This window comes from Cherax quadricarinatus, chromosome 52 (genome assembly GCF_038502225.1).
Source record: "Cherax quadricarinatus isolate ZL_2023a chromosome 52, ASM3850222v1, whole genome shotgun sequence".
NCBI lineage: Eukaryota > Metazoa > Arthropoda > Malacostraca > Decapoda > Parastacidae > Cherax > Cherax quadricarinatus.
In genome coordinates, this window is record NC_091343.1 from 13,390,894 (window position 1) to 13,403,878 (window position 12,985).

Sequence of the window (12,985 nt, forward strand, 5' to 3'; positions counted from 1 at the left end):
GGTCCGTATTTCTCAGGGGCTCCATCTATGCCCCTCGTTTCTTTCCTCAAAGTCTGCCAGAGAGTTAGCACCCTTGGACTTTTCTTCTCTCAGAGAAGAGCAGTATAATGTGCCTTTTACACTTCAGGAACTGGAGGCAACACTCAGCTTGCCGATCATTGGCAGCTGGGCCCGATGACATTCATTTTCGGATGCTACAACATTTACATCAGTCAGCCCTTGCAGTCCTATTGCACCTTTTCAGTCTTATTTGGTCACAGGGAGTTCTTCCACAGCTGTGGAAGTCTGCCATTGTTCTTCCTTTCCGCAAACCAGGTACTATGGGACATGAAGCCTCCCACTATCGTCCCATTGCTCTTACCAGTGCAGTTTGCAAAGTGATGGAACGCCTGCTAAATAGACGTTTAGTGTGGTATTTAGAGACACACAACAGTCTCTCCACTCATCAGTATGGCTTTCGTAAGGGCCGTTCTACCATAGACCCCTTACTACGCTGGGATACATATGTTCGTAATGCCTTTGCGAATAACCACTCAGTTATTGCCTTATTTTTTGACCTTGAGAAGGCATATGACACAACTTGGAGGTATAATATTTTAGCCCAAGCCCACTCCTTAGGCCTTCGAGGCAATCTACCATCCTTCCTTAAGAACTTTTTACCTGAGAGACATTTCCAAGTTCGGGTTAATAATGTGCTCTCCTGGGACTTTATCCAAGCTGAAGGTGTCCCCCAGGGATGTGTTCTGAGCACAACACTTTTTCTCCTTGCTATAAATCATTTGGCCTCTAGTCTTCCATTCAATATTTGGTCATCACTCTATGTTGATGACTTTGCTATTGCATGTGCATGCACTGACTGTCACCTCATTACAGTTTCTCTCCAACATGCGGTCGACTGTGTTTCCAATTGGGCCACCACACATGGGTTTAAATTTTCCAGTACCAAAACTCACCAAATTACTTTCACTAGACGCTCTGTCATCTCCGATCATCCTTTGTACCTCTATGGCTCCCGTATCCCTGAACGTGATACAGTCAGGTTTCTAGGCCTCCTCTTTGACCGTAGGTTATCCTGGAAATCTCACATTACCTCTCTGAAGGCAACTTGTCACAGCCGGCTGAACCTTCTTAAAACCCTTGCTCATCTTTCATGGGGAGCTGATCGTCGATCTCTCCTTCGCCTACATTCCGCCCTCATTTTATCGAAACTTGATTATGGTGACCAGATCTATTCAGCGGCCTCTCCTGCTACTCTCTCTAGCATTAACCCCATTCATCACCAAGGATTACGTTTATGCCTTGGTGCTTTTCGTTCTTCCCCTGTCGAGAGCCTCTATGCAGAAGCGAACATTCCATACTTATCCGATCGCCGTGATGCCCATTGCTTTCGCAACTATGTACACTCTCATGATCTCCGCAATTCTTCCATTTATAGAATGGTCACTGATATTAGTAGACATTCTTTATTTGTTCGCCGCCCCTGTTTGCCCCGTCCCTTCTCCCTTCGCCTACATTCGCTCTTGTCTTCTCTTCAATTACCACCTTTCTATGTTCATGTTGCATCTCACTTTTCCCTACCCCCCTGGGAAATTCCAGCTGTTGGAGTCTGTTCTTTCTCACTCCCTTGCTCGAAAGCCCAACTGTCTATGGTAGCTTCCCGCTATCTTTTTCTTGACCACTTCCACTCTCATTCTCATGCCGTTGCAGTGTACACAGATGGCTCCAAGTCTCCTGACGGAGTAGGATTCGCAGCAGTATTTCCGGACAGCATCATACGAGGGCATTTACTATCTTCGGCTAGTATCTTTACTGCTGAATTGTATGCCGTTCTTGCAGCACTTATCCGTATTGCATCTATGCCTGTGTCATCATTTGTGGTTGTCTCAGACTCCCTTAGTGCTTTACAGGCTATACAGAAATTTGATACGCCTCACCCCTTAGTCCTCTGTATCCAACTTTAGTTATGCCACATCTCTTCCAAGCATAAAGATATTTTTTTTGTTGGGTCCCTGGTCATGTTGACGTACAGGGCAATGAACAGGCAGACACTGCTGCGCAGTCAGCAGTACATGACCTACCAGTTTCATATCGAGGTGTTCCATTTACGGACTATTTTGCTGCAATAGCTACCCACCTTCACACCTGTTGGCAACAACGTTGGTCTACTCTGCTCAGTAACAAACTTCAATCTATTAAACCGAGTATAGGTTACTGGCCGTCTTCTTGTCACCAGTGTCGAGGTTGGGAGACTACTCTCTCCCGTCTTCGCATTGGCCGTACTCGTCTTACTCATGGTTATCTCATGGAGAGGCGCCCTGCTCCCCTCTGTGAGAATTGTCAGGTTCCATTATCGGTTAGCCACATTCTACTAGACTACCCACTTTATCAACGAGCATGCAGAATATACCCCCAACGTCATCTTCGCTCCACTGCTCTCTCTTTACCTTCCCTTCTCACTGATGGACCCACCTTTCATCCGAACTCTCTCATTGACTTTTTGACAACAACTGACTTACTTCACAAACTCTGATGATACCTTTAGCCCTTTCTACCTCAATCTCTTGCTACCCTCTACCCCCACACTATCCCCTGCCCCGCTGTTTTCTGTAACCTACTGATCATCCCTCCCCCCTTTTGCCGCCCAATACCCTCGCTTCCTTCCCTACCCTGCAGCGCTGTATAGCCCTTGTGGCTTAGCGCTTCTATTTGATTATAATAATAATAATAATATCGTTGGTTGGGCCAAAATTTTTACACTCAAACGCATCGTTTGGCTATTTTATTATTAGACGATGCCATCGTTGGTCGAGGGTCCACTGTACACATTAATCACAGTTAAAGAAGGCTTTACAAGGTTCAGGTTCTTATGTCATGAATCAGTACTGGATAAACTGTTTTCTGCAATAAATGTGACTATTTTGACAGGTGGTTGATCCATACAATTTGGATAATTGCTCAGGTCTTCACCTTTAAATATACTGTACATACACCTACCATCCGACTTATGACCTGCTCGACTTACGACCACTCGACTTACGACCGTGTTTTTTATGCCAAATTTCTGGGAAATAAACAACTATTTGTGTTGTACACAGTGTTTATCCTAAACCTTTCAGTATAAAATACAGTACTAACAGCAAAAAAAAGTAAACTAAAACATGAAATACCAAAATTAACCCTTTGACTGTTTTCGACGTATAAATACGTCTTACGAGCCAATGTTTCTGACGTATATATACTCAATAATTCTAGCAGCTTCAAATCAAGTGGGAGAAAGCTGGTAGGCCCACATGTGAGAGAATGGGTCTGTGTGGTCAGTGTGCACCACATAAAAAAAATCCTGCAGCACACATTGCGTAATGAGAAAAAAAAAACTCTGATCGTTTTTTTGGAATAAAACGCCGACTTTGAGGTGTATTTTCGTATAGTATTTATCGTTGTATTCGCGTTTTCAGGGTCTTAGGTGATAAAATGGAAAACATATTACAGAAATAGAGATGATTTTAATTACTTTTACGATGAAAACGACCTTGAAACTGAGCTCAAAGTAGCGGAAATGTTCGATTTTTACCAATGTTCAAGAGTAAATAAATCACACCACACGTCCAATACACGTCAACTGGGGAGTCTAATATTCTTTCACTAGTGCACTGATATTATTTATACCATTTTTACAATAATGCAGTCGTCTGCATAACAGTAAATTTTGTATTTTTTTGTATGAATAAAAAATCAAAATAGAAAGCAATAATAATATAAGAGGGGCCTAGAGATGTGACTAATGAACAGAGCATATGTTATTTTAGTGCCACGAATGTCTACCTTGTTTATTCTGGACCCTATTTTGAAATTGGCATCTTTTTTATTTTGCGTGAAATTGGCCAAATTGCCAATTTCTGACCACCATATTGGGTAGTCCAAATTAGTAAATGGGAGGTTTCTTGTACTCTGCTGATAGATAAAATGGAGTTCTAAAGAAATAGCTATGAGTTTAGTCAACTGGAACAACGGAATTGGCTGAAAATTGGGCTCAAAGTCGGCGAAATCGCCGATACGCATATGTCGCCGAGACCGCTAACTTCGCGGGAGCATAATTCCACGAGTTTTCGACCAAATTTCGAACTTTTGGTGTCATTACCATCGGGAAAAGATTCTCTATCATTTCATAAGAAAAAATAATTTTTTTTTTTTTCAAAAATTGAGCGACATAGAATGACAGTTTCAGAGAGGGGCCTGAAACAGTCAAAGGGTTAAACAATAAAATAAAGTCATTACAAAAATGTTTTGTTGATATTCAGTAGTAAAGTTTGACTTACGACCATTTCGACTTATGACCGGTTTCTCGGAACTGAACTCAGTCGTAAGTCGGATGGTAGGTGTATTTATATTTGAAAAACACTAGATGTACACCTCTATTTTTGTATTAAATTTATATTACTTTATATTACACCTCTATTTTTGTATTAAATTTATATTACTTTATATTGATGAAATTAAGACACATGTGCAACATCTGGGTATCTTTATTGTAGACGTTTCGCCATGCAGTGGCTTTATCAATACAAATTCTAGGACATAACTTGAAGACAGTAGAACTATGTACAGAAGATGAGGTAATCAGTCCCTCAACCTTGGAGTAGATGCGAAGAGCACCGTAGTCATTTGGCAGTACTACCGTCCTGCCAAATGAGTGTAAAATGAAAGCCTGTAATTGTTTTACATGATGGTAGGATTGCTGGTGTCTTTTTCTGTCTCATAAACATGCAAGATTTCAGGTACATCTTGCTGCTTCTTACACTTACGTCACACTACACATACATGTATACAAGCATATATATATATACACACACCCCTCTGGGTTTTCTTCTATTTTCTTTCTAGTGCTTGTTCTTGTTTATTTCCCCTTATCTCCATGGGGAAGTGGAATAGAATTCTTCCTCCGTAAGCCATGCTTGTTGTAAGAGGCGACTAATATGCCGGGAGCAAGGGGCTAGTAACCCCTTCTCTTGTTCAAATTACTAAATTTAAAAAGAAAAACTTTCGTTTTTCTTTTTGGGCCACCCTGCCTTTGTGGGATACGGCCGGTTTGTTGAAAGAAGAAGAAAGAAAGGTGTAATATAAAGTAATATAAATTTAATACAAAAATAGAGGTGTAATATAAAGTAATGTTAGGTATCTTTATTTCGAAATATTTCACCTATACAGTAAGCTTCTTCAGTTGAGTACAGAAAAGTTGGTAGAAGCAGAAGAGATGTGAAGACAATGTAATCAGTCCATCACCCTTGAAGATGTAGTTTTAAGGTGGTCAGTCCCTCAGCCTGGAGAAAAGTATTTGTTCCATAGTCTTCAAGGGTGATGGACTGATTACAACGTCTTCACATCACTTCTGCTTCTTCTAACTTTTCTGTACTTGACTGAATAAGTCTACTGTGTAGGTGAAACATTTCAAAATAAAGATACATAACTGTTGCATATGTGTCTTACCTAACAATCAAATCTGTTATATTTTACTAACCTACAGATCAAGTCTTTGTTATATTTTTCTAACCTACTGAATCAGCAAAAAATTAATAAGTATTTAGTGAAAGCAACATTTTATTTTCAAAATGACTAAAGACTACTTCCTCCATAAGCCATGCATGTTGTAAGAGGTGACTAACATGCTGGGAGCAAGTGACTAGTAACTCCTCCTCCTGTATACATTACTAAAGTTAAAAAGAGAAACTTTTGTTTTTCTTTTTGGGCCACCCTGCGTCGGTGGGATGCGGCCAGTTTGTTGAAAGAAGAATATCAGTACTATTTTGTGATGATCTCCATTTTTAAGCAATATGTCTCGAAAGCATGAATTTGCTATCCAAGAGATTATTTATGGTAATTTTTGTACGGTATTGAATTTTTCAGGATACTCCATATATGATAGAAATTTCAATGTCATTATGATCAAGATAATATTAATTATTTTATTTTTATCACAATGACTTTCTCACTAAGATAGTGACCCAATGAAAGAAACACATTCACCATCACTCATTCAATAGCTATCTTGTCAGAAGAGCATGAACATCAACAGCATGTTTATGATATTGTATATAAAGTTTTTTTTTTTCAACAAACCGGCCGTATCCCACCTAGGCAGGGTGGCCCAAAAAGAAAAATGAAAGTTTCTCTTTTTAAATTTAGTAATTTATACAAGAGAAGGGGTTACCAGCCCCTTGCCCCCGGCATTTTAGTCGCCTCCTACAACACGCATGGCTTATGGAGGAAGAATTCTGTTTCACTTCCCCATGGAGATTAGAGGAAATAAACAAGAACAAGAACTAGAAAGGAAATAGCAGAAAACCCAGAGGGGTGCGTATATATATATGCTTGTACATGTATGTGTAGTGTGACCTAAGTGTAAGTAGAAGTAGCAAGACGTACCTGAAATCTTGCATGCTTATGAGACGAAAAAAGACACCAGCATTCCTACCATCATGTAAAACAAATACAGGCTTTCGTTTTACACTCACTTGGCAGGACGGTAGTACCTCCCTAGGTGGTTGCTGTCTACAACCTACTATCTACAATATAAAGAAATGTACTTGACAAGTTTGTATAGTACAAACAGTAGTTTAATTATGTTTTAATAAATGGTACTTCTGCATATTGCATTACTTATCTATTGTAACCACTACTACATTTATTCTGCCTTTGCTTTAGGGAGATGGAGATGAATCGAATGTCTGGACTGTATGGAAGCATTGGCAGCACAGCAGACTACTCCGGTTTGACAGAGATGTTTACCGACCCCGTAGAGGAAGAGGTGAGTACTCTTGTCTTTCTCAATGTATTTGTAAATTCTCTGTGTCTTTGGCAACAAATCATGTGACCATGAAATTGATTAAGTGGTTGTTATAGTTTCTGAATCTTGTTAGGAAGCATCTAGATTGGTTTCCCTACATAGCAACAGAATGTAAGACTGCAGTAGGCCCCTCTATTAGTTCTTTATATCAAAGATTTACTGCTGTTGACTGTTGGATAACAAGGCCATTGCATTCCCAGAAACGACTTGTAATAAAAAATGTGTGTAAACTAAAGTGAAGAACATAGTGGGAAATAAGGTTATATTTATTTGACTCTTAACCCTTTGAGGGTTTCGGCCGTACTAGTACGGCTTACAACCCAGGGTTTTTGACATATTAGTACACCTAAATTCTAGTGCCCTCAAATCTATTGGGAGAAAGCTGGTAGGCCTACATATGAAAGAATGGGTCTGTGTGGTCAGTGTGCACAGTATAAAAAAATCTTGCAGCACACAGTGCATAATGAGAAAAAAAAACTTAGACCGTTTTTTTGGAATAAAACAGCAACTTTGCACTGTATTTTCGTGTGGTATTTATTGTTGTATTCTAGTTTTCTTGGTCTCATATTATAGAATGGAAGACATATTACAGAAATTGAGATGATTTTGACTGGTTTTACAATGAAAAGTACCTTGAAATTGAGCTCAAAGTAGCAGAAATGTTTGATTTTTACCTAAGTTCAAAAGTAAACAAATCATGCCAAGCGTCCAATACACATCAACTGGTGAGTCTAATATTCTTCTGCAAGTGCGCCAATATTATTTATACCATTTTTTACACTAATGCAGTAGTCTGCATAACAGTAAATCTTCTATTTTTTGTGAGAATAAAAATTCAAAGTGGAAACCAAAAGAATGTAAGAGGGGCCTTGAGACGTGACTAATGAACAGAGGAAATGTCATTTTAGTGCCAGGAATGTCTTTCTTGTTTATTCTGGATCCTATTCGGAAATTGGCATCTTTTGAAATTTGTGTGAAATTGGCAAAATTGCTAAATTCTGACCACTGTACTGGGTAGTTGAAATTGGTAAATGGGTGGTTTCTTGCACTCATTCGATAGAAAAAATGGAGTTCTAGTGAAATATTCATGTTTTTTTTGTTGACTAGTACAGTGGAATTGGCCGAAAATGGGGCTCAAAGTGGGCAAAATCGCCGATGCGTAAACATCGCCGAGACCGCTATCTTTGTGAGAGCATAATTCCGTAAGTTTTCCATAAAATTTCATAATTTTGGTGTCATTATGATCGGGAAAAGATTCTCTATCTTTTCATAAGATTTTTTTTTTTTTTTTTTTAAATTTGGCCGACCCTGAGAATGAGTCTCGGAGAGGGCCTGTCGACCCTCAAAGGGTTAATACCCCTCCCCCCATCACCAAATTTTTATAGGAATGGAAATTGTAAAAAACAATGATAATGTAATTGTGTAGGGATGTATTGAAATGTTACATTTAATAAAATATTTGTTCCTTCAAAGATTACATAAATATTACTTCTTGCCTTAAATTCTGGTTGCTGGCACATGTCGATAATTTTGATAGGAGTGGAGAGGGATGGTATGGCCTTACTATGCTGAGGTGGTAGGTTGTGGCTCATTAGCTGAAGTGGAAGGCAGGGGATCATTAGCTGAGGTGGAAGGTTGTGGATTGTTAGCTGAGGTGGATGATTGATGTTCTTGCACTAATGTTGATGGCTGTTCTAGAGTTTTGAAGGATTCTGTAATGGGCCTGTGGTCTCTCTTACCCTGCAGTACTGTAAACAGCAGATGGTAAGGCATCATCAGCTGCTTTAGATCCCCATTTCAGAGCAGTGCTTTTAGACTTATCAGGGCCCTCTTCAGTGAAAAAGTCTGATGTTTAGCAGCGACATGGAACTGGTCACATAAATGTGACACTGTTAACTGCTTTTCTAGAGATTCTTCTTCCTCATCTTTCTCTGTTATCTGTCTCCCTTGTATATGGGCATTAGTTCTGCCAAGATTTCCTCTGCACTTCTTTCTTCTGACAGTTCATTCACATCTTTCTGCATATCTTTAAAGCCCTCACCTGGCACTCTCCTTGCCAGCTGAACAACAACTTGGACCTAGCTCTCAACTGAGGGAAAATCTGAGAAAGTATATGCAGCATCAAACATTTGCTGTGACTTATAGCCACCCTCAGAAATAATTTCCTGTAACTCAGCAAGGAAATTCCATGTAGCAGTGTTATCAGTAGAAGCACTTTCACTCAAAAATTTATTTACGTATTATGCAACCGACTGCACAATTTGAACTTGTGGAACGAACCTGTACTAAACAAGCACTCTTGTTCAGACTTTCTTTCCTCATCACACACTATTTTATTGTAGGATTTTTTCCTTGTTAAGGTGAAATTAATTGCACCTTTCTGTTTTTTGTTTGACAACTTTTACGTTTATTTAGCTGTTCTGATGTTTTAGTCATTCTTTTCAGGTCATAACCTTGGTTATTCATTGCACAAGCTTGTGCAATGAATAACCAAGGTCTTCTTAACTCTTTTGCTATCTGTCACATAGAACTATGTCATTGAGGCCAGGGTCCCTGCATGGTTCTGTGACTTGAGCTCAGCTCACTCAGATAAGCAGTGAGTGGTAAATTTTGTCCTAGCTGAGAGAGAATGGGTCTGTGCAGTTAGTGTGCGTCTATATATAAAAAAAAATCCTGCGCCACACAGTGCAAGATGGGACAAACAAAAACTGACTGTGTGTATGGTTTAAATTAGTGACTTTGCATGTATTTTTGGATGTTTTTTTATGATCTTATTGGCTGTTTCTTGGTTATTGTTTGATAGAATGGAAGACATATTACTGAAATAGAGATAATTTTGATTGGTTTCAGGACTGGAAGTAGCTTGAAATTTGAGCTCTTAGTGTATTCATGGTGGCCCTGCTTTTTGTTGGAGGGATGTTGCACCGCCTGCTGAGTCTTTTGCTTTTGTACATATATTTAATGCATTCATGACATACCTAACTTGTTCTTATTTTTTTCAATGTTTCTTGGCTACACAGTACATCTTCAGAACTTTTCAAATTGTCGCAAATCTGCAAAAATTTTCCAGTATACATATTTATCAAAAAAAAATTCACTTATAAGTGAACCCACACAGTTCAAACCCATATTGTTCAAGGTTCATCTGTATTGCATTTTATTATTCTCTTCGTCAAAAGTGTCAACAAAGCTTAGCTATATTTATTAACAATGCATATAGCTGAGCTTTGTTACGTAAACCTAAAAATCATGCTGAACCACAATTGAACAGCCATGACACATCAACCAGCCAATACAGTGACTGAGTGTAACAAGAAAATGTTCAATTCTGCACAGATGCAGTGGAACCCCGAGTTTCGGCCATAATTCGTTCCAGAACGCTGTTCAAGTGCTGTTACCAAACAAATTTGTTCCTATAAGGAATAATGTAAATTATATTAGTCCATTTCAAACCCCCAAAAATACACTTTCAAAAGCACTTACAATAATACACTTACATAACTGTTCGAGTTGGGAGGTGGCCAAAACTCGGGATACCACTGTATTACTGATTTTACAAGAATGAGTTGCTTATTGAGGTACATTATAATGTACCAGATCCATCCTAAATAACAACCGAAAAGAAGATTAGCTTAGTGAAAAATATATTTCAATCCAGAACTGTATAATGAATTGTTTTATATGTAATATATACTGTACAATATAAAACATTAATTATACAGTTCTGGATTGAAATATATTTTTCATTGAGCTAATCTTTTTTTTCTGTTGTTATTTAGGATGGATCTGGTACATTATAATGTACCTCAAAGAGCAACCCATTCTTGTACAATCAGTAATATTTGTGCAGATTTGAACATTTTCATGTTACTCAGTCACTGCATTGGCTGCTAGATGTGTCATGGCTGTTTAATTATAGTTCAGTATGATTTTTAGGTTTATGTAACCCAACCCAATCTAATAACTTAAAATAAATAAAATAGTCTTCGTAGTGTTTTATGAATTGTAAGAATTGGCACTGCTAACCTCTTCAGAAAATTCACATTAGTTAGATAAAGATAGGTTACACAAAGAGGTTGGTGAGTGCTGTATTATAGGTATGGTATTACAGTATTGTACAGTGAAATTTTGCATACATGTAGTATCGATTATGTAAGGTACATTATTCAACATACATTTCTGAGCCCAAAGCATCTCTGCTTTCCTCCTGAATATTTTTGTCTTAATAGGTACTCACCTTCATTTCCAAAATGACAAGGATCTCATAAACTGCTCCTCAATTTCTGCTCTTGAACCATCTGGCAAAAATGTTGCAGATTTTTTAAGTAGTTTCAGGTTTGAAGTTCAACCTTGTGGTACCCAGCTTTGTAATAAATCCCAGCAGATGCATTAAGTCCTTGCTCTGTCTGTCCTAGTGACACTCTTCTCACAAAATCTTTTCTTTCTTCATCTCATCTTCCAACCTCACCCCCACAAGAGTCTTTCCATTATATAAGTCTAGTTTAGTCTAGTACTTACATGTTTTATTTTGAACTTTCTAGGAGGAGGGAGGGGAGGATTGCCTTGATGCTAGTGAAAGGCTTGTGATGAAAGTAACTTAGGCTACCCTCCCCTATTCTGCTCAGACTTTATTACCTGCCATATCCCAGGTGCTGCATGACTTTTGCAGGTTGAGCACTTTCCCTCGAACATAGCAATATTCTAGTTTGCTATATTATATTTTGTGATTGTTACACCTCAACAAGAACTATCTTTGTAAATATACTATTTTAATAAAATCTAATATTTTTTTTATCAGTTTAACAGAATATCTTACATTTTTAAGACTTATTTGTTGGGTATTTGAATGTTAGTTCAGCAGGCACTTTATCTTGGGACTGTCACTGAGTAAGACTGTCACTGCACTGAGTAGGAAACTCGCGTCACATAAGGTTGAAGGTCTTCAGTATACTCGTTGCAGATGAACTTTAAGGCCAGCAACTTTGTAAGAGAGGATACAAATGATAAGATAAGGAAACTAGCCCCATATTAGGAGGTGAGAGGAAAACAAAGAGAAGAGAAAAGCAGTTAGAGAGAAGAGAGTAAGGGGAGAGAGAATGAATAGAAAGAGGCAATAGAAAAAATAGAAGAGAATGTGGAGAATGGTGTGTGTGAGGTAATGTGTAAGAGTAAGAGTGAGCATGTCAGAGAGAGAGAGAGAGAATTAGATGAGTTTAAGTGATAGAGAGTTGGAATGAGAGTGTGAGTTATAGTGAGATTAGTTATAGTGGGTTAGTTATAGTGAGAGTGAATTAGACAGTGTACTTGCCTATTTGTGGTTGCAGGGGTCAATTCATAACTCCTGGCCCCACCTCTTCACTGATTACTACTAGGTCCTCTCTCTCCCTGCTCCATGAGCTTTATCAAATCTTGTTTTAAAACTGTGTGGGGTTTCTGCCTCCACTACCTCACTTTCCAGACTATTCTGCTTCCTGGTAACTCTATGACTGAAGAAATATTTCCTAACATCCCTTTGACTCATCTGAGTCTTCAACTTTCAATTGTGACTCCTTGTTTCTGTGTCCCACCTCTGGAACATCCTGTCTCTGTCCACCTTGTCAATTCCTCGCAGTATTTTGTATGTCGCTATCATGTCTCCCCTAACCCTCCTGTCCTCCAGTGTCACGAGGCCGATTTCCCTTCCCCTTTCTTCTGGTCCTTTGCCTCTGCTGGCTCTCTCTGGTTTCACATTGTTCTGGCTGCATGAGCCCTATCATACCTATTCTTAAAGCTATGTATGGGTTCTGTCTCTTCCACTTCACTCTCTAGTTTGTTTCACTTCCTGACCACTAAAACTAAAGAAGCATTTCCTAACATTTCCGTGACTCATTTGTACCTTTAACTTCAGCTGTGACCTCATGTACCTGAGACCCGCCTCTCAAACAGACTCTACATGTCAATTCCTCTTGAGTATTTTGTATGTCATAATCATGTTACCTCTGGTCCTTCTCTCCTTTAGTGTCATCAGGTTAACTCCTTAAGAGCCTTTTCTCATAGGTCATGCCACCTCAGCTCTGGGACTAGTTTCATTGCAAGCCTTGTCACTTTTTCCAGCTTCTTACTTGCTTAATTGGATGTGGGTTCCATACTGGAACTGCATATTCC

At 38.8% G+C, this 12,985-nt stretch overlaps 1 protein-coding gene and 1 long non-coding RNA gene across 2 annotated transcripts in view; one reads left to right on the top strand and one right to left on the bottom strand.

Annotated features, from left to right (window-relative positions):
- LOC128696825 (uncharacterized) overlaps positions 1-6,888 on the top strand; it is a 72,275-nt gene extending 65,387 nt beyond the window's left edge. The window contains exon 3 of the mRNA XM_053788210.2: positions 6,700-6,888. Within this exon, the coding sequence (XP_053644185.2) occupies positions 6,700-6,868 (169 nt within the window). The 3' untranslated portion in view covers positions 6,869-6,888. The remainder of the gene's footprint in view (positions 1-6,699) is intronic.
- The window catches only part of LOC138854212 (uncharacterized), an 88,520-nt gene extending 76,785 nt beyond the window's left edge, over positions 1-11,735 (bottom strand). Inside the window, exon 1 of the long non-coding RNA XR_011393434.1 lies at positions 11,079-11,735. This is a non-coding gene — a long non-coding RNA (uncharacterized lncRNA). The remainder of the gene's footprint in view (positions 1-11,078) is intronic.
- Between the last annotated feature and the right edge of the window lie 1,250 nt (positions 11,736-12,985).